The 25,318-nt window shown below is 46.3% G+C and overlaps 1 protein-coding gene across 9 annotated transcripts; it reads left to right on the plus strand.

Moving 5' to 3' along the window:
- Positions 1–72: 72 nt before the first annotated feature.
- LOC100121318 (diacylglycerol kinase theta) lies at positions 73–24,779 on the plus strand. 9 transcript variants are annotated; one of them, XM_031924888.2, is made up of 17 exons: positions 73–259; positions 1,876–3,487; positions 8,670–8,749; positions 8,981–9,083; positions 9,158–9,378; positions 9,550–9,706; positions 11,820–11,978; positions 15,002–15,139; positions 15,213–15,347; positions 15,429–15,546; positions 15,634–15,821; positions 15,903–16,253; positions 16,325–16,825; positions 16,896–17,187; positions 17,255–17,411; positions 17,500–17,607; positions 18,597–24,779. In XM_031924888.2, exons 2-17 carry the CDS (start codon positions 3,259–3,261, stop codon positions 18,690–18,692), a joined length of 3,033 nt encoding a protein of 1,010 aa, XP_031780748.1. In that variant the 5' UTR covers positions 73–259; positions 1,876–3,258; the 3' UTR covers positions 18,693–24,779. The 9 variants fall into 9 exon arrangements, with proteins under 9 accessions (XP_031780748.1, XP_008204918.2, XP_031780749.1 ...); XM_008206696.4 differs by having other exon boundaries at positions 21,961–24,779; XM_031924889.2 differs by lacking the exon at positions 11,820–11,978 and adding an exon at positions 13,491–13,583.
- Positions 24,780–25,318: the final 539 nt, after the last annotated feature.

The following is a 25,318-nucleotide window of genomic DNA, read 5'->3' on the forward strand; positions in this document are numbered from 1 at the left end:
CTGCTCATGCGTGCGCGGGTCTAAATATATATGTGCCATCGAGTCGGCGTATAACTTTGCAGGCGACTCTGTGTGTGTGTGTGTGTGTGTGTCTGTGACTCCATCCTTCTCCCCTCGCGCGCGCGCGCGCGCGTGAACGAGAGAGAGAGAGAGAGAGAGAGAAAGAGCAGTGTGTCTCGGGGAAAAGTCGCCGACACAGTGTGTCCGCTGTAGCTCTCTCACCGGGTGCAGCTCGCTCTGCTGGAGCCGTCGTCGAGAGGTATACACCATAAGAGGGCTACGTAGTTACTATTCGAATCTGCTTATATACGTGCTGGTGGTGGTGCTGCTGTATACTGCGCATAGAATTTCGCCTTAATAACTTTCCACAAGGGGGAAGAGAAAGAGAGATAAAGAGAGAGAGAGAGTTTAATGGTGGCGCGGATCTCGCTGAGGCGGCCTGGTTGACACAGTGAACGAGTGGTGAATGCGACGAGCACACAACTGACCGAAATAACGCGCGTGTCGCGCGAGAAAGCGCTCGCGGTCGTCGAAATTTTTACGTAAGCTAATAGACCGTCCTGTGTGCGCGGCGTATAATAAAGTTTAATAAAGTCTCTCGCTTGTTCGCGTTTCGGTGCGTGCATTATCATCGCGCGGGCAGCTATTAGCCAAAGTGGACGGTAATAAGGCGCGCGCGCGCGCGCGTGTGTGTGTGTGTTGTCGACGCCCTTGTGTCTGTGTGCTACTGTCCATACCCATCCTCGCGGTGGCCACTTTTCTATATTTATACACTCACGCGTATAACAGACGTATACGGGAGATTAAATGAAAAATCCTTAATTAGCCCGGGAGCGCGTTCGTGTGTCGCACGCACCTGCGTGACACACCCGCTGAAAATACATCGGGTCACTCTCTATCTCTCTCTCTCTCACACTCTTCCAGCAGCTGTCCCGCATTCGTTATACAGTCTATATATATACCTATAACTAGCTCTATCACACTCCCTCCGGGGATGACAGCTCGCTGGAATTTTAGACGCGGGGTATAATACGCGTGTCGTGTGCGTGTGTGCGCCGAGTGGCTGCGAAATTTTCGTTTCTAATTCTGTCGCTTTAAGCATTATTGATTTGTATTGTGTGCGCGCTCGCTCGCTCGTGCGCTCTGCTGTGGCGCTGCTCTCTCTCTCTCTCTCTCTCTCTCTCTCTCTGCGCTATCTCTCTCTTTCTCTCCCCCAGCTCCGTGTATACCTATATACACGCATCGTATCTCTCCGTCTCGCTCGTTCTCTCGCCCCACCAGAAAGGTTAAGGATTGTCGCTTTCCAGCGAGCTCAATGGCTCGTGGAGGAGAGAGAGAGAGAGAGAGAGAGAGAGATTTCTTTGCATTGTTTTCGAGATCGCGACGGCCGTCAGCTGCGAGCTTGTAGCATTTTACTACTCGGCGCGCATAATGGCTTTTCAGTAGTACAACGCGTTCGAGTGCTATAAACAAACAAGTAGTAACAGTCGAGCGATCTTTGATCTCGGCTGTATACAATACTGCACGCGGAACAAGTGGCGTATAGCCTGCCAAGATTCAAGTGGGCTGGTAACACACACACACACACACACACACACACACACAGACCTCAGCTGTGCGCGCATAACATCGACATATCCGAGTCCATATAGTCGCGTATCAAAAATCGATCCGAACCGCACGAAAACCAACCTCTCTCCCCCGAAAAAATCATCCCCGAGTGAAAAACACGATCCCCCCTCCCCTTAACGCCGGCGCAGAAGTAGCCCCGACAGCGCTCCCCTCGCGCGCAAGCGCAATGTCCAGTGTATAGCAGACGACCGCACGAAAGCCAGTAGTGTATCTAATACAATATCTCTGTGTGTCTCTGTCCAGGAGTCGGCAGCAGCAGCGGCAGCAGGAGAAGAAGAGCATCGCCGCAGCTCCGGACGCCGCCCCCTCTCCGGGTCTCTCGCACACATCAGAGAGGGAGAGAGAGAGAGAGAGAGAGAGAGAGAGAGAGAGAGAGAGAGAAGAAGACAGAGCGTCGTGCGCACGCACTTGTCGAGGTGCGCGCGCGCCGGAGACGAGACCCGGGGACGGCGGGGAGCGAGCGCGCGCATCGTCGGATAGCAGCCACTATACATACTATACACGGAGAGCGTAGAGCGCCAGCGAGAAAGAGAGAGAGAGAGCAGTTGCGGAGCAGCCATCGAGTGCGTCTTCTCTCTCTCTCTCTCTGTCTCTCTCTCTTTCTCTCTCTTCCCCTCGGACACGTAAGAGCGAGAGGTGTAGAGAGAGCAGAGAGCAGTAGCCATGGTGAGCAGCCCGGCAGTAGCAGCTCCTGGGGAGTGAGAGGAAGTGCGCGCTTAATGTTGCCGATGCCGCGAGACGACGCGATATGATTAGCTGGCCAGTAACGAGGGAACGAAGAAGAAGACGAAGAAGGAGCAGCAGTGGCCAACATCACGATGAGGCAGCAGTACTCGGACAAGTGCAGCAGCAGCAGAAGAAGCAGCAGCAGCAGCAACAGCAGCAGCAGCTCGTCCCAGCAGCAGAAGCAGCAGCTGAGAGTCGGGCTCCTCGCTGCAGCGGCTTGAATCGGCTGCAGCCGCAGTCCAGTGCTGGAGCATCGCTAGCGGGGCTCGAGCAGTACCTGCAGCCGGCCTCGCGATGTCGCTCGCCTGCGGCTACTCCGAGATCACGTAGTAGCGCCGTAGCAGCCGCTTACTGCACGGACGACCACGACGACGACGACTACTACTACTACGACTACTACTACTACCGCAGCTACCTGCACTACGTCATGTGAATAGATCGTCGCCGCTGTCCCCCATCGCAGACAAGCAGCAGTGGTCGCTCACGCACACACGTACGCTGCGCGCACTCCTCTGCGGATAGATAGGGGCATAGAGAGATTGCGCGATCGTGTGTGTGCCTCGTAATAATAGTGATAGCTACATAATAGAGAGCTGAGAGGGAGAGAGAGAGATCTGCCGGAGCGCGCGCGCGCGCGCGATGCAGGATGCTGCACAAGAGGGCTCGCTTCTAGTGGAATCCGCGTCGACCAGCCGAGGCAACGAGGAAAAACACAGAGGAGCTCGCTGCTGAGATTAAGGAAGAGGAGGAGGAGGAGGAGGAGGAGGAGGAGGCGGGGGGTGTGTGCTTGCGAGGTAGCGTAGTTGGATCGGCGGCCTCACGGTGAAGATCTGGCGCGAGAGGCGCCAGCGCGGCGGCAGCGGGAGCGGCGCTGGCCCAGGAGCTGCTACGCTGCAGCAGATGGCGGCCCAGGGGCCCCCAACGACGAGTCAGGCTCAGCAGTCTGCTGCTGCTGCTGCAGCTGCGCTCGCACAACAGCAGCCGCAGCAACTGCAGCAGCAGCTCGAGCCGACAGTCGTTGTCGGACACGGGCACACCTTCGCCAAGAAGACCTTCCACAAGCCGACCTACTGCCACAGCTGCACCGACATGCTCTGGGGCATCATACAGCAGGGATACATTTGCGAAGGTGAGAGACACCCTCTTCTTCCTTACTATTTTGTTTTCGTCGCTCAGGATACTTGTAAAACAACAGCAGCCTAGCTAACAGGCCATGTAGACGAAAGTCATCGAGGCGTTGTGTGCAGCGCCGGCACTTTAATCCTTATTCCCTTCCGCGAGCGACGTGTGTGGGTATATAAGCTACGCTTGTGTGGCAGAACAGCCGACGCTTTTGAAGGGCGAGGGGTGAGAGAGCTAAAACGAGAGCTTGCGCATACATTGATTCGCTTCGGGAAGCTGTTTCATACACACCTCGTTGACGAGCTGCTGCCGTTACGCTTTATAATCGCGCTTAAAGTAACGAGCTCGCGGAATTCGACTCGTTCGATATTTTCGCGCGCACGGCAGTATTTCGGCAGTGCAGGCGCCTTAATTAGGCGACAGCTTCTTTAGTCCCCGTTCCGGCTTTCTCGCTCTCGAGAGGAGTCTCGTTCTTCTTTTAGAGAACCAACTCTCTTTCCCTACTTCTCTTTCGGTCTTAGAATCGACACTCGCTTCGATCAAAGGCTTCGATCGAGAGAGAGAGAGATGCCTCGTGCATAATTGGAAAATCCGATTCCCAAAATTAAAGCAGCTCGGTAGCGAGAGAAAGAAAGCCACCGCCGTCGCCGACGACGATTCAGGTCGCTCTTTGACAGAGAGAGAGAGAGAGAGAGAGAGACACGCCATCGCAGCCCGCAAAACTGGCTGACCTCCAAGCGCGGATGAATGGGAAGTGCTCATTCAGCGCTGTACTGCAGCCGCTGCCACTGCTTTTCTCTCTGTTTCTGTGTGTGTGTGTGTGTGTGTGTGTGTATGCGCCGCTGCTGTCTTCTTGGGCGTCTCGTTGTTGTCATACGGCTGGGCTTTGTCGTCGTCGACGAGTTGATTCTTTCGCGTGCGTTACACGAATTTTCACGTCTGTATGCGCGGAAAAGCGCAGCTCAGGAGGAGGAGGGAAATGAATGAACGAAGCGCGGGAAAAGTAGGTCAAATCTCTCTCGCCCAGACTGCCGCGCTCAAAACATTCCGGCCGCAAGCTCTCTCTCTCTCTCTCTCTCTCTCTTCTACGTCATAACTCGAAAGAATACTCGGGGATTTCCTGCACCCGCGTGTTATAACGTGCGCGCGGCTGAAAAATCGAGAGGGAATTTCAAAGCGCCTCGGCAGTTTACAACTTTTAAACTACAATTGTGTGCGCGCCAGCCGCGCTGCTGCTGGACTCGGGTATAGAGATAACGAAATCGATATATATATATATAACGATGCTGTGCGTACGGTGTAAGTATTATACATTCCGAAAGCGCGCGCGAGAGTTTGCGTCTCGCCGTCGGGTGTGTGTATATTAGAGGAGGAAAAAGGCGGAAGAAAAAATCAATCGGCCCACAGCCGCACGCGCGCGTGTGTCTCAAAGACGAACGGTTACACACAGCCTCTCTCGCCGCTGCTGCTGCTGCAGCAGCTATTCGTCCGCGTAACCCAGAGAGAAAGAGAGAGAGAGAGAGAGAGAGAGAAAAAAGGATGACAGAGAGAGAGAGGGCGCTGACGTCGCCGCTGCTCTTGTAAGCATTGATCGTGGGGGGTGGTGGTGTGCAAGAGCTTTCTCTCTCTCACTCGCGCGCGCAGCTGCCCAAAAGCGAGAGAGAATATACGATTCAGCGTGTGGCTTCTCTCTCTCTCTCTCTCTCTCTCTCCCGCTTGAGTGTGTGTGTGTATACAGGCGCTTGGAAGCTCTTGCGGATATGACGACGTTGTTTCGTCTCTCACTCCGTGTGTCCGTGTTCTGTGGCCCGGCTAATTATTGAATTTTTCATGCTTTGTTAATTGAGCCAGCAGCAGAGTAGCCGAAGCTTGCAAGCTCGCTGATGCCTTTTTCACGATCTAGCTGCTTATCTCGCATAAATCTAATACGCATACGAGCGATTCTACGTGAATATTGCACAGGAGTAGCCGATGCACACACTTCGTTCTCGTTTGCGGGGAAATTCGGGCTGAAAGAGAATCGAAGAGAGGGATATTCCAATCCGGTCAAGAAGTAGCGCCGGCGCGATATGGAAGTTTCGAAACTGCGGCGAGAGCTGTTTTTAAGCGTAATCGAACTGTCCTCCGCAGACTCCTCTCTTTCTGTGTATACTACATGTATCTGCGTACATTCGATTCGGCGAATATGTCGTTATAAGCGAGGTTGCATACCTAGAAATCCCGGACGAGCAGAATTAAATGTTGAAAGGGAGAAAAAAAATTAGATCCTCGTGTACACACAACGCAATCCTTGACTCTAAAAACCCACGCGATTAGCCTCTACTGGTTGTTCTAAAAAATCCTGTACAAGACCGTCCCTCGCGTGTATATAATTTTTCTCTCTCGCTGCATTATACACGGCTCGTGTGTGCATCGCGCGCAACTAGCTCATTGATTATTAATATCCCTCGCTTCTCTGCATCCTTCACACACACACACACATACGTACACGCAGACATAACGTATAATAATATATAGTCTCGTCCGCGCGCACACAAGACACCGAGAGTTTACAAAACTCGGTAATAAAGAACGCGGTCGTCGACGCCCTCATTATATGTTTATAAATATACGAGCGGCTGCTTCTGTATTATAGCCTTTCTCTCTCTCTCTCTCTCTCTCTCTCTCTCTTTGGTAGAGCGTTAATCAAGGTCGGGCTTTATTTTTAAGAAGCGGAAACACGCGCTGCACATACAGGGAGGAAGAGCCGATGCTCCTTCTCAGCTCTCTTTTCCTCTGCTATATATAGCGACGATCTATCGGACTTTCTTTTCAGAGGTGCGAGTATAGAGGGCTGGCTTTAATGAGCGGCGTATAATCATCGGAATCCGATGCTACGATTATCGCGTTAGACAAGCTCGGGCTTATTTCTAAACGAACCGCGATGTCGCCAACTTGATCGGATCTGTAATTATTCACAGGGTAAACACACCGATGCCAACGAAAATATCACCGATACATTCCCCGATGACTCATCGGGATATCCCGGAGAAATTTTCTCTGCATCAGCCGTCTACACGGCCGCTGTTTCTCCGAAGAATCGCTCGATTAAAACTCTCGCATCCTCTGTTAGAAGACTCGTATCCCACGCTCACGCACGTGTAGGCCGATTATTCATACCGACGCGTAAATTGCGAGGCTCGTGTGTCCGCGGCGACGACGAAAGCAGCTCTACACGCGAAATTGGCCGCATCGACTATATACGCCGCCGCCGACGTACACACACACACACACACACACAGGCTGGTTTTAAGGGTTGACCTAATTTTCATTAACATCATTACTCGCGCGCGCGCGCGCGGACAAACTCGAGTTTCTCTCTCTCTCTCTCTCTCCCACTCTCCCTACGGTACACCTTATACGCCTATGAATTTCATTATGTATATTTATGCTCCTCAGCCGCGCGCTCGGGCTCATTACCTAATTTGCGTGTCTGCCGTTTCACGCGAGTATCTCGAGGAAAAGTGGGATGATAATCGTTGTAGTTTAAATAAAATATTATACGTACTGCGCGTATAAGAGAGAAGACACGTCAGGTTCGGTTTACTCTCTCGCGGCAGTTTATCAATAGCCGAGAGCGCGGGCGAGTTTCTGCATTATACGATTATTGACAGAAACATGAATTAAACTTTGCAGCGCGACGAGGCAGAGACGAGGAGGAGGAGGAGGAGGAGGAGGAGGACGTGTAAAGTTGATAAAAACGCGCACAGCGGCTAAATTTAGCAACGATGTAATGGGAAAGCGCTATGCTGCACATAATATCTGATGCTTACTCGTCGTAGCGCGCAAGTAGTAGTAGCGCCGGTCTAGTCAGACGTCTACTTGGCTGCTGGCGCTGCACAACGTCCCAATTAATTCGACTCCGTATAGTTGTAACTAGTTTTACTCTTTCCCGTCTACTCCTCCTCGCTGTTCGCCCTCTCGTTAAAGTTACAGCCCTTGATTCCGCAGTACGTATAATCGCTCGGCGAAAAAGTCACTAAATTCCCCTCGCTCTCCGAAAATAAACCATACCCGCTCGCCAGACGCGCTTCGGGTTATAAATACGAAAATTCGCTTTAATGGAGCTGCGGGAACGAGCGAGTTCATTTTTACATGGGCCGTCGCGGCCACGTTATAACCATCTCCTCCGCTCGCGCACTAATGGACTTGATTATTCGTTCTAATGAAGTTACAGATAGAATGTATAAGATGGCTGGGAACACGAAGGAAGGAGACAATGCTTCGCGGGGCCACGTGCGCCGCGTGAATTTTCAACCGCTTAAAAAGTGTACTTGAGCTAACCGCGCATCTCTCTCGCTCGAGCGAGGAATAAAAGCCGGACGACACTACTGCGGCGCGAGACAGCGCTCTAAATATATATATATATATATATATATATATATATATATATATATATATATATATATATATATATATATAAGCCGAGTATTGAATGAATCGCGAGTGTCAGCGGAAGAGGCTGTACCTTAGACAAGCCTCTCTCTCGTGTTTTAATAGCGTTAAACGCCGCGACAATAGTCCGGCCTACATAAGCATTGTCAATAAATTCCCTTCCCCCGAGAGAGAGAGAGAGAGAGAGAACGAGAGCTGAACGTATACATGTATACAAGTATATGCACGCTCTCGCGCGCACACTCAAAGGCCCCTTTGAAAATCCTGACGTTTCCGTCGCGCCTTCGCTCAAAGATATACTAGCGACGGCGCTATATGGCGCACTGCGCGCATGAATGTTTGTCGCAGCCGAGCGTGAAATTTTCCCGCGTGTATGTGTGCGAGCTTGGAAAAATCGCGAGACGATTCTTTTGTGATTGTTTTATGACCGCCGCCGCGCTTATTTCGCTGAATTCGCTCGCTGTTTCGGGACCGATATGTCGGTCGGGAAAGTTATTGCAAATATAAGCGTTTTCAGTAGGATCGGTTATGTGTGTGAATAGGCGCTTGGAGGTGCGAAAGCGACGATTTTAATTCGAAACGATCGCGAGTTTCTTTGTATTTTAAGCGGTTCGGGAAACAATTGATAAACACTCGGCCGGAGCGACGGGCCGAAATTTAAATACTCTCTCGGTCAGGGCTGTGTATAAGCGATTCGTATATAATATGCCATGTGTGTTTTGGACATTAATCAACGGAACGACGTTTGCTTTCAGTTTGCAACTTCGTGGTGCACGAGCGCTGTCTCAAGACCGTCGTTTCTCCCTGCTCCAGCATCTCGGCAAACCTCATTAAGGTAACGTTTTTACTACACTATTTTCACATCATCATCATTATTGTGTGTATATGCATATCCGAGAATTCGAAGAATTCGTATAACTTTACGTGTACGAATAGTAGCCGATCGTGAAAAATTTAATCCGCGGTTTAATTATTAACGGCCCGCGAATTTCAAAGCTTTAGCAGGCACAATTCCAGGGCCATATACGTATACGTATATAATGAAAAATTTTCCTCGGCTTTTCAGAACCCGGTGGCGCATTGTTGGTCCGAGCCGGTACACCACAGGAAGAAATTCTGCAACGTTTGTCGGAAGCGGCTCGATGACAATCTGTCCATACACTGCGAAAGTGAGTATTATCAGCTGCGTTTAAAACTAGGATTTACGGAGATACACGTACATATTATAATGAAATCGTTGCAGTATGCGAGTACTACGTTCACACGGAATGCCAGGACTTTGCGGTGGCGGACTGCAAGGAGAACGCGACGTACCTGCCCGGCAAGGATCTGTCGTCGGTGAAGCACACGCATCACTGGCGAGAGGGAAACCTTCCGAGCACCTCCAAGTGTGCCCTGTGCAGAAAGACCTGCTTCTCCGTCGAGTGCCTGGCCGGCTATCGATGCGAGTGGTGTGGCATGACGGTTAGTAAAGGGATGAAAAAATATAGGCGGCCAACCGAACGCTCACCCTTACTACTTGAAATTTTTTATTACAATTCTATTAAAAACTCTCCGCGAGCCCGAGGCTCCTACTTGTGCGCCCTGTATAATTCCCGGAAGCGAAAGTCTGACCGAGATTCTTGTGGTTCGCAGTCGCATGCCGCCTGCTACAGGGAGATCCCCGAGGAGTGCACCTTCGGCATGCTCGAGCCGATCTACCTGCCGCCCCACGCGGTCAGCATTCCACGGACGGAAGTACCCATGGAGGCCATAATCGGGGTGCAAGTGCGCCGAAAAGAAATCCTGGCGCGTGAGTACTCACTTTGGCATCGCTCTATACGCTACTCTCTCTCTCTCTCTCTCTTCTCTATATCTTTATATATTATATATAGACCGTATAATGTATAGTCTCCCGAAACGCATTTTTCTTTTCATTATTCGCGCGCTCCGGCGCTAGAGGATTGAGATTCAACGGCAGAGTGAAAAATCGCGTTGTGCCGTGTACATATAGAGATGCGGGAAACGGTCGTAACACCCAGGGTTTATGCTCGCACACACTTGTTACACACACCTTTTTTTTTTTTTTTTTGTTTCGAGTTACGGACACTTTAGAGGAGTGTTAGAACGCTGTGATATTCGCAGGGGAGAATCGAAAGTTTTTTTGTCAGTGCATTGTTTCGTTTTAAAAGTATATATTACACGCTTGACACACATAGACTGTGTATACTATAGTTTTGTACAATCTTTTGACTTCCGTTCACTTATATTAGCTTTTTATTACTTTGAGTTTTTTTACCATAGGTTGCGATTATTTTGATTCTGCTTGAATTGACTTGCTTACACATCTCGATTTCACTTTTCGCTTCTGATTACGTATACTGCATACGTTTCAATACAAACTTGCAGTTGTACCACTGCATACGAGATAGCGAAAATTCTTCACCCAACCTCTTTAATATATAGACGCACACGTTTATGCAAACAAGATCCGAATACGTGTAAGATATATCACGCGGTGAAAAGAAGCGGTATATTTCGGAGCTCGAGACAAAAAGAAATATGAGAAAAATTAAATTAGGTCGACGGATGAGTAGCGCGCATCGTCTAAAAATAAGTGTCGTGTTTTTTTTTTTTTTTTAAATTGTAAAGTTTTCCATGAAAAAGCTCACACACACAGAGAAGGACTTTTCAAAAGACGCGCGCAGCGAGCAGCAGCGAAAATTGCAAATTTATATGCACGAGGTACGATAAAAGCCGTCGTCATCGATTTTTGGGCGCAGCACATCGCGTATGTATACGTAGTGAAAAGGAGAAAAGCTATAGAATAGCCGCACATGACGACTGCGGGGGTACACACGCGCGCGCACACACACACATTACAAAATCTCGTCTCGTCCCGCCCCCTATCTCGCTGTAAATATTTATGAATATATAATACACTGTACAGATATATCTATAGAACGAAGTGTCACATGCGGAGCTCGGAAGCTTTTGAAGTCACGTTTATTATACCTATATCTATTATATTATACGTGTATACAATGTTAAAGTCGTGTCTTATCTGTGTGTCTCGTGCATATTGCAAGTTATACACACACACACACACACACACACACACAATATACGGCTCGATTAAAGGTATAGAAATATTCTTGCCAACTGGGTCACGTTGTTGTTGCTGCTCTTCTTCCTTTTTTTGTTTTTGTTTTATTCTCTCTCTCTCTCTCTCCACCTTCCACACACACGCACACACACGTTCTTTTTTTTATTTTTACTCTTTCTCGCTGCGCCTCTTTATTTTATCTTCTCTCTCTCTCTCTCTCTCTCTCTCGCCCTCTGTCTTTTTTTCTAAAGCGTACGCTCGATCTGCGCTCAAGTGTCGTTACTTCGCGCGCTTTTACAGCGGCGGCAAGCCCTAGCGCAGGTGAAAGTTTTTTTATCTCTCTCTCTCTATCTCTCTCCGTGTACGTGATATCGCAGTATGTGTGCGCTCGCAGTATATATACGTAAAGACACGTACACAGGCAGACACGAGCGTTGAAGTAGCGAGAGCGGCGTTAATTTTTGACGAGAGCTAAGCGCTCCCCGAAACGAGGCTAGTTTGGAAATTGATGACGCTGCATTATAGTGTATATACCGCTCGTCGGTTTGCGAGCCATATAACTGCGAATTATTTATGTGTCCTTTTTTTCTTCTTCTTCTTCTTCTTTTTAAGTTGGATTTAGCTCAGGGTTTCCCCCCCGCCCCTCTAAATAAAAGGAAAGGAGGAAAATGTCGCGCGGGCGAGAGGGCAGCCGAGCAAAAAAGCCATACAGCCTTAATTGTGTGTGCAGCATATAGAATGAACCAACTGTTACCTTTTTGTTTTGTTTTTTCTCTCTCTCTGTCTGTGTTGGCGCAACCTCGTGTCTCTGATATTAAAGAGGAGAACAGCGGCGAGCAATTCGATTTTGCGGAGAGCGAACGTGTCGGCGACGCGGCGGGGACGGGCCGCCGGCTGGCCGCGGCTTTGAGGCGGCTTTCACTAGTTTTGCCACGTAGCTGCCATGGAAATTGTCATGCTTCCCCTCCCTACGTCGAAGGTATACCATACAGTCACACAATACACTATACTGACATGCATTGATTTTTTTGTTCTTCTACTACTTACTACTATTACTACCACTTACTACCACTCTTTTTTTTCTTGGTTTTTCCATGAAATATATCGACTAAAACGGACACGCATACACATTTGGTTTGCGGTTGATGATCTTTTCTTTTGTTTTTTTGTTTTTGTTTTTGTTTTTGTTTTTGTTTTTGGAGGAGGTTTTTCACTTGCGCAAATTGTTATACACACTAACTAACACCGTATGAGCGAGCAGTTTTTGTACACGGAAAACAGATCAGCACACTGAGCATCTTTGTATAGGCATCTTGCGGTCTCTTTTTGTTACAAAATAATAACTTGTCGAGAGAGAGAGCGTCGTCCCTTCCATTACGTGCAAGGAAGTGGTGCGCGCGCCCGACCGTTGTGTGGATTTTCAGCTGCTTGACATATATTATATCGTTGTTTTTCTTAGATGCAATATAACTATGTGGGACAAAATCCGAAGTGACCGACGATTGCAGCGCTTTTTAGATTTATTATATATGATGTGTTTGTATACCTAATTTTCGTTTGCTCTTGCGTTTACGATATGCGCAGCTTTCGTAGATTTGATGCCGCTTTTGTATATCTGATGCGCCGACGGCGAGTCATGTGTGTGCGTGTGCTCTGTACTTGTGTACTTGGAATTATTATTCATATATTAAATTTTCCTTCTACTTTTGTTTTTGCTGCTCCAACACACTAACCGACCGCGGAAGTCTTGTGTCGAAAAAAAATTGCTTTGAAAAGAATATTTCTCATACCTTTAACCGCGAGCTGTTCTTTTGGGATAAGTATAAGTGTAATATCTATTGTGTATACAGGCAATCGACGTATATATATACATCGGCACAAGTTCACGCAAGCCAACGTGTTTCGCATTCGGGTATCGATGATACGACGCTAATTGACGACTTCGATGTATAATTCACTGCATTATAGTGTTTGAAGTGCGAAACGCGCTATGCTTGTATAACAAAAGTCGCGGCTGCACAGATTCTTTCAATATCATATGCATAAACCATCAGCTCTCTGTAATATACAATCAACTCCGCACATTAAATTCCTCTATAACTATTATTTATTTTTGCTTGCTTTACATCAATCCGTCTTCTATTAAACCTTGTATTATTTTATACTCTATGCGACTATTATATATTATTTTCTCCGTTATATTATGACTTACTTTTTGTTTTCTCTCTCTCTCTCTCTTTCTCTCTCTCTCTGGCACTTTTCGTTTTAGCATGCAAAAAACAATGTGTATCGCTTCAGTGCACGAACAGTCAAAACAAACCCACCTCTTCTCTTCGTCATCTTCCGTCCGATCAGCCGCTCTCGTATGGAAGTGCGAGAGCCAAAAAACAAAAGAAAGTATATAATAGCACTACCCGTAAAAAAGAAAGAAAGAAAGAAAAGAAAAGAAAAGAAAGCTTCATTGTCACTACTCTACCCTCAATGTATATAGACGCAGTCTGCAGCTCTGGAATGCTCCACTGTCCGCTTTGCGCAATGTGCTTCGCTATAAGTCGTCGAGATAACTATCGGCCATGGGTAAGAGGTGCGAATAACACCAACATTAAAACCAACAACCACCAACCAATTAACCGCAAGAATTTGACATAATAGAGTTTTTTTACATTAATATAATCTATGGAACTGAGTGAAATGATGATATTGTTAACCCCATGATAATGAACCCCCGCGGAGGAGATGTGACGATGTTGCATATGTGTTTACACACCCGTAGAGATCGTGGTTCCCATTCTATAAACGAGATATATATATATATATATATATATATATATATATATATATATATATATATATTAATGCTCGTTGTGTCGCACTATAAATAGTGTATCATACACTCTTGATCGAGCACGCAACTTTGTAATCACATTTGTCTTTGTTATGCGCCCGACGTATGAGTAACTTTCGGAAAAACTTTTGTCTTTTTGAAAATACCCACATTTTCCGAAATCTACTCGTATATTCGTGTACTAAATGTTATTCACTAGCACCTTTATATATAACAGTCTTTAAAAAACGTCCAATGATAAAATAAATAAAAGTTTAAATATAAAGAATGATTAAAAACTCCAATCGCAATTGTACTCTAAAACTCGCTTCATAAAGATACGATATAAATACTGTAAATTGCTTACAATAAAATCCGCCAGTAAATACCATTGTGCCTTGTGTTTTAAGAAGGCTTACACGAAGACTTCCTTCCACCGAGCTGACTTCGATAATTAATTATTGTCTAGGAAAAATTAATTTGGAAAGTTTCGATAAGCCTACTTTCAACTTGAAACACGAACAAACGCACTGGTTTATACATAAACGTGTCGCATAACGCCCCGCTTCACCTCAAATATAATCATTCAAAGTATACTAAAGCGCAAGAAACTTTTTCATCTCTGAGCAAACTCGGCACTTGAACAGAAAATAGTCCAAAAAAAAAAAGGCGCCTGATGAAAATCCATAACTGTATAACAGATACATACTCCTCCCTTTTTCTCTGTAACCCACACGTAATTGTGAACCTGCATCGGCTTGACTAGAAAATTTAGACACTCTCTCTCTCTCTCTCTCTCTTTTTTCTCCGTTATTATATACATAAAGCTCCTTTTCAGGTAATCAAATTTTTCCACTCTAATAATTCTCGACCAGAGACTTTCCGTATACAGCATGCGAGCTATACATTATTCTATATGACCCCAGAGGGTTTTAAAAAAGCTCGATAAGGGAATGCGAGTGATGCAGGCGATGACCTTTATAGCATGCGAGAGACATAATAATAATGTAAAAGTTAAAATTTAAAAAAGTCAGCGATCCCGATCTAAAGCTCAGAGGGCAGTTTTCATCGAAAACTGCTCGCTGCACTCGTGGCAACGCCTATAGATAAAAAAAGACGAGAGGTGAAAGAAAGAGACGCGTACTGACTCGAGGCTCGTATGTCTGGCGGTTTTGCAGCGCGCAGCATCTCGGAGGAGTTCAGCAGCGGCGACACGCGCTGCCGGGACAACGAGGAGCACGCGGCGCAGCCGAGCACCGGGACACATCGAGATCCCCGGTCCGGCAAGGATAAGGACGACAAGGAACGAGACGAAGGTATGCGTCTTCTGTTTATGAGAGTTTTGGACTTGTACACCTGCTTGGAGGCTTAATGACGGCGATTTTTCAGAGATGATCAAAGTATACGACGGCAGCAATTCCCTGAGACGGCGAATATTCCGAGTGATCAGCGTGTCCCGACAGGCCACGATCGAGCAGATCCTGACGCTGGCACTGCAAGCATTCCACATTACCAAGGACCCGAGTAACTGTCTTCCAGAGCTTGCGTAGCGTTACTCCTCTTCAAAAGCTTGCTTCGATAATTAATCGTGGTTGTTTGTCGCAGGCAATTTTTACTTGACCGACCTGTACACGAACGAGGAGACACCCCTGTGCGATCCCACGCCGATCTCCAACCTGACGCGCAAGGAAGCCAAACGTCCGGCTGTCTTTCTGCGATACAAGTGAGTAGCCCACGCGACCTTTCGTTTTTAAGAAATAAAGAATAAGTTCATTAGGTAATAGACTAATGCAACAACGCGTTTTTCAAGGGATGTGGAGAGCGGCGAGGTGCGCGTGTACCCGGGCAAGCTGCAGGTGTCGGACGCCTTCTGTATAGTTTCCGTGACGGAGTCGACGACGGTCGCCGACCTGATAAAAGAGGCGATCCTGCGCTTCGGTCTGGAGAACAACAACTGCGAGAACTATCGCTGCAGCGAGATCCTCCTAGATCGCGGAGGTAAGGGCGTCGACGATCTGCACGCGATAACGTGCTATATTTAGCTGGGCGCGTGTGCTAATGAAGCGGAAAATGTCGCAGCGGTGACGGAACGAGTGCTGACGCGGGACGAGCGGCCGCTGGAGATCGTGAAGCTGCTGGGGAAGGACTCGATCAGGCAAATGGAATTGATGCGGTTCTACCTCCAGTTGAAGCAGGACCCGCACGGGCCGAACCTCGCTCTGTTCGTTGGCAACCTGCCGCCCGGACTCTCCGAGCGCATGTACGAGAACATGCTCATGGAGTTCCTGGGCAGGGAGAACAGGTTCTCCTCGATCGGGCCGATCTACTACGAGTACGGTTCGATGGTGATAATTTACGAGGACTCCAACACGGCGGTGCGCGCGCTCTACACGCTCCGCGAATCCAAATACGAAGACAAGCATCTCCTGGGTGGGTATATGCGTATACTTAGTCATACCTAGCGCCCCTGTCGTACTAAATCGATTTTAATCTCTCACCAGTGATGCTGCTTCCGAGCATCGAGCCGAGCATGGTGCCGTCGGGCGTGCAGCCGCTGCTCGTTTTTGTAAATGTCAAGTCGGGCGGCTGCCAGGGCCTGGACCTCATCTCGAACTTCCGCAAGCTGCTCAATCCGTACCAGGTTTTCGACCTGGACAACGGCGGTCCGCTACCCGGACTCTACGTGTTTCGGCACATCAAGAACTACAAGATTCTGGTCTGTGGCGGCGACGGCACGGTGGGCTGGGTCCTACAGTGCCTGGACAACGTCGGCCAGGACAGCGAGTGCTCCTCGCCGGCGTGCGCGATCGTGCCGCTCGGTACCGGCAACGACCTGGCTCGAGTGCTAAGGTGGGGATCGGGCTACACCGGCGGCGAGGATCCTCTCAGTCTGCTGAGGGACGTCATAGACGCGGAGGAGATTAGGCTAGACAGGTGGACTGTTGTCTTTCATCCCGAGGAGAAGGAGGACAAGTTTCAGGCGCTCGTACCCAATAACCAGGGTAGGTTTTTCTTTTAAACCCACGATTAGCCGGAGGAATTAATCGAACGCGTTTGCTTTGCTTTTTACAGTGGTCGCAGGATCGACTAGCGAAGACAATACGCAGATATACGTGATGAACAACTACTTCGGCATTGGGCTGGACGCAGCTCTGTGCCTGGACTTCCACAACGCGCGCGAGGAGAACCCCAACAAGTTCAACAGCCGACTGCACAATAAGAGCGTCTACGTCAAAATGGGACTGCGCAAGATGGTCGGCCGCAAACCCTGCAAAGACCTGCATCGCGAGATCAGGCTCGAGGTCGACGGCAAGGTCGTCGAACTACCGCAGGTCGAGGGCATCATCATCCTCAACATTCTCAGGTAATAATCGGCGAGCTCCGGACTCCATTCGGTCTGACTACACTCGACTGCGTCTACTTGCGAACAGTTGGGGTTCCGGCGCCAATCCCTGGGGTCCCGACAAGGAGGATCAGTTCAACAAGCCGAACCACTGGGACGGCATCCTGGAGGTCGTCGGCGTCACCGGCGTCATTCACCTCGGACAAATTCAGTCGGGGCTTCGCAATGGCATGCGGATAGCTCAGGTTTGCTTATAATCTGGAATTTATACTGGCCTTTGTTGCAGCTCTAGACATTTCTGAACTATTTAACGATGATTTTTTGATGCGACAGGGCGGACACATAAAAATCCACTTGCACTCGGACATCCCGGTACAAGTGGACGGCGAACCTTGGCTGCAAAGTCCCGGGGACGTCGTCGTACTGAGATCCGCGCTGAAGGTAAATGGCATTCCCGATGACTCTTTTCACGTTCCTCGCTTCCGATCCTATCGAATTATGCAATTTCTCTATACGAATTCGAGATATATGATTGAAAGCGAGGGACTATCTGTTTTTTTTTTTAATCTAAATGTGGCACGTTACGATTTTTCGCCAAAGGCATCCTCTGTATGTTTAACATATCCTCGTAGATACATCTATCTATCTTCTCCCTCTTTTTCACTCTCACGTTCGTTCTGTCTTCACTCCTCGTTTCTCGTTTCTATCTCTCTTTCTATACATGTGTCAATATTCTCTCACCACATCTCAGTCCCATTATCTCTCGAACGTGTCGTAACCTACAACGCTCACATCGCATCAATGCAAACTTCCCCCTTACTCTTCAACTCCCGCAGCATATCTCGCAGAACGGCATACTGGTTTACGAGGAAAACACGATTTAATAAAAATAAATAAACAATGCTATAGCAGCAGCGAGAGCAGCAAATTAGAGCAGTGACGTTGAACAATGCATCGCAGTCGGCGCGTTCCGCCGCGCACTGCTGGGAAAGTTCATTTTATTTAGCGCTGATCGAGGAAGCGCGCATTATGTATGCACACTCAGGTATATTTTTAGCATCGGAAAACAATGCTCGTTTAAACAATACGCGCGAAATATAATAAAGGCTCTTGGGTTTTTCTCAAGTGAGTCATCGCTGATAAGCGAGTGTTCAGTCTGTATACGCGTTGCTATCTTGACGTGAAAAAAAGTAATAATGATAAAGACTGAATAATCATCGTTAATATATACTTATGTTCATTTCGTGTTCCATAAACAGAAAAAACCAGATATGCTCGGACGAAGTTGCGTACATGCTCCACCCCCGCCTAAGGCGCACTGTCTATTCTGTCTCTTTCACCTTCTCTTCTACTCTCACTCTCTCTCTCTCTCTCTCTCTTTTTTGTATACTAATGAAAACTTTCCTTGTGTGTTCCTCTGTTCACTTCAGGCGACCATGTTGAAGAAAAATAAGATCAAGCGTCGGAATACCGAACCGTCGATCCTACCCGCTAACGGGGAGGGGGGCAAGAGCACGGACGAGTAGATGCCAAAGCCAACGTCCCCCCTCTCATATAATTACAAATTGTAGACAAAAATTATATATACGACTCTCGTTGAGCGGCTCGCTATGTATAAAATACTCTGATTAACGAACGCACACATCATACACACACGCGCAGACCTATTCGCGCGAGGTTCAACCTTTCGGAGTGTTTTTTTGGGCAAAGATAAACTCCGAGAAGCTCGGCGTTAACTGCGTAGTGAGGAAACCGCGTGCTTAAGATATATATATATAGGCCGAGAAAAACGATGTATATCGAAAGAGTGTATAGATGGACGGCGAGGCGATTTTCATGTGGAGACTCACGGGGCGTCCGCGCGACACGATGCCAATGAAAGCGACATGTTCTAATTGTCCTATATGCTTATTTTTCCAGAGTACAAAATACGATACACTATATAATATATATATATATATATCTGTGCGTTATCTAAGTATAAATATAAAGAGAATATAAATATATAACGAAAGGTGGACGCCCCGTTTGACGCGAAAGTCGCTTCCGCGGTCGTCGTCGTGCGCCGTTTTTCTCGGTTTGGAATGACGAAACGATGTATACGTGCGATGCGACGCATCGAAGCTATATACTTTAACTATTCGCTCATGTTATTCTTTCACTCTTCCCTATCTCTCTCTCTCTCTCTCTCTCTCTCTCTCTCTCTCCCCTTTTCTCTCGCAACGTGTCTTTGCGAATAACTCTCGATCTCACATGTGGCTATAATATGTTATACAGTGTTGTTGTCCGTTGCATGCGCGGTATGAAATGCGACCGTTTTTTTTCGGGCGAACGATCACTCGGCAAAAATGACGTCAGACGGAGAGCCGCTTTAAACAAAGTATACATATAAATAAATCATATATTAGACATATTATTCTAGTCAAGGGAAGTTCTCTCTCCTTATCCTCTTTTTCGACAATCACGTGTACGAAGATTTATTTTTACATGATGTCATAGTTTTTTCGACAGATTGATCATATCGTAGTATCCTAGTGTGAGAATACAATATTATATTGTTATACGATTATATTGCATTATTATACATATTCGACACGTATAGATTATATAGTTGACTCTCTCGCATGTGTATACTTGCAGTTTTTCTATAGAGTCACATTAACGCGCGCATATGTATTATATAGAGATCAGGTGTATAATTATAACGTCTATATATATATATCAGAGTTTATTGTAATAACGAGAAGCATTAAGGTGATATATTACGTACTTAAGTAGGTCGCGCCCGACGACGACTATAGTTGACAGAGAGAAAACTTTAATAAACGTTGTTGACCATATATTATAATCGAAGCGGCGGCTGTTGCTCGTTCTTTTTTCTTCTTTTACATTTTGTCGAGTGATCGAATCGCGACGAGAATTCGCTTCTCGAGCTACTGTGCGAAGGGAAAATCAATACGATCGTGCTTATCGAATACTTATATAGCGATGTGTATCATATTATGTATTCAGTAAGTATATTCTATACCGACTTGTTACGATAGAGAGAGTTGAATTTACGAAAATTTTAGAAGCTTCTGGCTTTTTTATCAAGTATACAAATTATAACATAGTTTAATATTAGAGAAGCTATATCTTAAACGATGAAAATTCACGCGCGCACGCATCGCAGAGGCACGACTAATTCGCTATTGAGAATTTCCATGGGGGAAAAAAAAAAGGTTACTACCCTGCCACTTCGAGTCAATATATGTATATCTTTCGCTCTCCATCTCTCAGTGCAAATTCTCGCATACGATTTTCCCGACACGTACACATACACATACGCATCTACAGACATACTGCACCTGCAGCGACGACATTTACATTTTGGTACATGCCTGCAACACACGAGTAGTTTCTCTCTCCACTTGTGGTCGGGTTATACACAGCAGACCCTATCTCCCTCTCGCGTAAGCTTTTCTCGCATATACACGTAGACTGTATACCGGCTATTATCCGCTTACCACACATGCCATTATGTCCGTCACTTGCGCGTACAGTAGAGTAAAAAGTCCATACGACGCAACACGCCGTTTTCCTTTTCTCTTTTCTCAACTGGCTATTCTATCACCAAGCTTATACTTACACACGTGACGATGACGATGATTTTTTTCCTATACTGCTGTATAACCCTGGTTCAAAGTCTTCCTGTATATTATATACGATGTCGAACTATCCCTCTGCTCTTTTTCTCTCTATCTCTTTTCTCTCTGTCTTTCTCTCTCCTTCCTTCTCTCCTAGATGATCATTCAGGTCGCCGTTCTATTTATGCGCCCTTTTATCGTAGACCGATTATTATTACTTATACATTATATACATACCCTGTATTTAATTAGCCGTATATTTTGTATGAACTTGCATTTCTCGCATTTGGAGGCTTATTATCCTTTCTCAAGCTTTGGACATTGTGATTTTGTAAATATGTATGTAATCTTTCGTTACACATATGTGTGCATCTGTATACAATTCGAGAAAGCTAGTCATGGCGCGTATGTGCTAGCTGCGAAAGGATGATTTTTCCAAGTGCGCTACTGTATTTCTTTTTTTTTTGGACCTGATCTGTTGTACTTTATATACCATCATAGTCATGCGTATGTATTAACTTTAGTATATCAGTGATGTAACGTATCTGTATTTATAACGTTTTGTTTTTCTTTACAAGTATATATTGTTTTATTTTCTATTTATTTGAGCGCCGAGTACTTGCGTAGTGCATTAAGTAGGTATACGTATGTATCTATCGTTTGTCACGTAACTATGTACCATATAAATTGTTAAATTAATGCCAATATTTTTGTTTTTCTCTGTATTTTTTTACTGTGTTTGGCCTCTTTATTTGCGCTCTCTCTCTCTCTCTCTCTCTCTCTCTCTCTCTCTCTCTCTCTCTCTATTATGCTGTGTGATCGCGAGCTGATATGAATTTTGTTTTTCTATATAGATTACATACTTACATACAGCCAACGTTCTGCGAGAAATCAGTTAGCTAACCATTAAAAAAATCAGCCAGCAAACGATTTCTCACAGAACGAAAGCTTCGCACTCAGCCTCTCCACCTTCCATACATCATATAATATATCACAGCTATAACGTTGTTGGGAAATCTGAAAAAAATTAAACACCCAAACACACATGGTAATCCGACCAGCATACATAGTCGGACTATCATATACATCACAAATAACACACCCACACAGTACGCTAAAAAAGAATGGCAAAAGTGAACCCAAAAAAATCTGTCTCGACCGCGCACAGGCGACGATGCTGAGGAAGCCGAAGAGCAAATGACGAAGGAACACGGAGTCGAGCGGCGGCCAACAGCAGCAGCTCGCGCTCCAGGCACCAACGGGTTCCAGCGGCCAGACGAGTTCATCAGCTGCTGCAGCGGGTACACCTACAGCACCGAACGAGCCGGACTCGGCCGACGACCTGTGAGCGCGATCATCGACTCCGTTAACGTTAGACATGCATACACACACAGAGACACGCGCGTTGTACATCGATTTTCAAAGAGCAGAGAGATGTATGATGCGGGGAGGATAATTATAATACGCTTGAAAAGCGACGACGCGGACGGTTGTGCTCGTCGCGGAGGGAGACGTGGGCCGGCGGAAGCTTCATGGCTTTTCCGCTGCTCCCCGACTCTCCCTTTCGTTCAGATAAACTTAATACACTAATAATAATAACGTGAAGAAAAAAATAAAACACACACTCATACAAACACACTCGAGATAGCGGCGAATATACTTCATCCTATGTTTTCCGGCACACATACGCGCTCTGTGAACGAAAGCCGATCGATCGCTTCTTTTTCGCGAGGGACGATGTGTTTTTTGTATACCGAGAGAGAGAGAGAGAGAGAGAAAGCATAATTATATGTAAAGCCTTGTTTCGCGTGAGCTATTGTAATAGGCTGATGCTGTACTCTCTGGTGCGCCAACGAAAAACACGCATTAATTCGCACAAACGATCTCCTCGTGTTTTTTTCTCGCGTTTACCGATTGAACGTTGTTATTATAAACACGTGTAAGAAGATTTGAAAAAACCAAACTGTATATCGTTTCGCCGCGTACTTTCCCTCTCCGTATACACTATACGTAAAGGCAATGTTTATCGCACGCAATTACGCGCTCTATATATTTTTATCGAACTTAACGGAATCTCCAGAATGACACGTTATATATGATACACGTATTGCACAATCTACACACACACATAAAGACAGGAATCCCGGCGAAGCGACCTCTCGCTTAGCAATTTTTATCGAAATTATTATTATGCACAAGAAATACATTATAATACACGCAAAACACGTACAAACAAAAAACGCCGCTGCGCGCGATATGATAAACACAGCGCGCGATGACGACGTCGCGCGCATAATAGGAGCGAAATAAAAAATAAATAAAAATAATAATTTTAAAAACGGCGAATCGTACATTATTAGCATTTACTCGTCATCGTGACGGCGCTAGTCGCGTGTCACGATGTAAAAGAAAAAAAAAACAAATTTAAGTAAATAATTAAATGAAGAGAGGATAAGAGAAAGAGAGGAAGATAGTACACTTGTTAGAGAAAGAGAAAAAAAGCGAGCGCGAACGAGAGAGAGAGAGAGAGAGAAAAAAGCCGGTTGTTATTACTGCATTACTCTATGAAATATTTACGATCGAGTGGATATATGATCGCCGCCGCACAGACGTTTTCCTTTCAATCATTCGTTATACCGTACTCATACACACATATGATAATATACATATTATTATGTTTCGACTATACATTTATTGCACACGTATGTACATTCACGATGCATCGGATATATCAATTCGTTGTACACACTACGTTGCCGCATCGTGTCTGAATAATTCTCTCGCGAATAAAAAGTAGCCTCTTCTCCAAAGCTCTCGCGCGAATTATTCAGCACATCACGTGCGCAGTAGTATACAGCCTCTCTCGCGCGCGCAGGAGGATGTGTACGTATGTGTAGCCTCGAAAAAAAAAAAAAAAAGAGAGAGAAAAACGTGCGCGGAGCTTAATTTGACCGTATGCAGGCCAAGTGGCACGTGCTCCTTTCCTTCGGACGAATCAAACGCGCGATGTGCTCTGTACTATTGTGTGAACGTGTATATGCGATGTGAGGCGACGATTTTTCCTCTCATGTTTTGTTGTTTTGCCGGCGATCGGTGTGACATCCCGAGATACAGGGACGGCACGGTGCCAAAGACAGATTACACATTAAACTCGAGAGCTGCGCGTATAGAGACGTATATTATAGACGTATAATCGACTGTTGAGCCGATCGCCGTGTATAAAGTCTGTACTTTTTGTTCTCGATTCTTTGTGTTCCGATGAAGACGTATACTTATACTTGAGAATCTTCGGAGTGTGTGTGTGCGTGTGTGTGTGTGTGTGTAACGAGATCAATCCGCAGCGCGTCCGTGGACGGTCCCGCGGACAGAGCGTGTGCCCGAGATAAGAGAGAGAAAAATCAATTCTGGTGTATAAAGTGCACACACATACACACACACTGCGCTGCTCCCCTTCCTATATACGCTAGCTAAATATCAATCTATGTAACACGTATACGACGGCGAGAGGCGTTTCTTATACTCGAAGGATATGCGTGTAAGCGACGGAGACTATACGTTTTCATTATACGGATTACTCTGTATTAAGCCACTGTAGACAGGAAGACAGGATTTCTCATTTCAACGTCTACCATTATTATTATTATTCATTATTGATTCATACGAGGATTATAAATATAGCTGTATATGGACTGGTTGACACAATGCGTGCGTTCGCGATTAGACGGTCGAACGTTAAAGCGACACGACTGCTCAACGGAGTATCTTATATAGTGTGTAAAGCCGCGGAGGGAGAGAGAGAATTCTATTATATGAAGAAATTTCCCTATTATACAAATATACGAGAGATAGAGAGGCGTTTTTGACGACGATGATCTGATAAACGATGATGATGACACACGCATATACACACACGCACACGCAACAAACAGAGATACGTAAAATAAAGCGCAAAACTTATAAGTGAACAAAAAAAAAAAAAAAATATTGTGTGGGAGAGAGAGAGAGAGAAAGGAGGAATTATAATTAGAAGAAAAAAAATAGGAGACGTGGGGAGGACGCGAGAGCGTACGATATTGCGCGTATGCTCTCGCGTCGATTAAACAAACAAAAAAAAAAAAAGAATTAAAAAAAATTAAACAAAAACCGAAGTGATAAAGAGGTATCGGACAAGCGAGTGACAAAAAAAAGCGCAGGTGCGAGAGAGGTATAGATAAAAGTCGAGAAGAAAAAATTATAAACGCGGATCGCAGAGAGAGAGAGCGTGCGCGCGCAGATTTTTTGAATTTGCGCGCGAAACGCACGAGGATAGGCGCGAAAGGCCGTCATACCCGGATTATTGACAGGCCTCTCGTACACCGAACCTGCCTTTCGATGTATAGGGCTCAGCCGTTCACGCTCGGGGCACATCCGGTGACTGATTCAGGTAGCGTGGGCAGCGCATCGTCCGGCAGATTCGCTGCATTCTTAACAAAATCAAGAGTCGCGTGTTATTACTATTATTACATAGTATAGTCGAGAAGGAGCGC

Source organism: Nasonia vitripennis, chromosome 2 (assembly GCF_009193385.2).
Source record: "Nasonia vitripennis strain AsymCx chromosome 2, Nvit_psr_1.1, whole genome shotgun sequence".
NCBI classification, from domain to species: domain Eukaryota; kingdom Metazoa; phylum Arthropoda; class Insecta; order Hymenoptera; family Pteromalidae; genus Nasonia; species Nasonia vitripennis.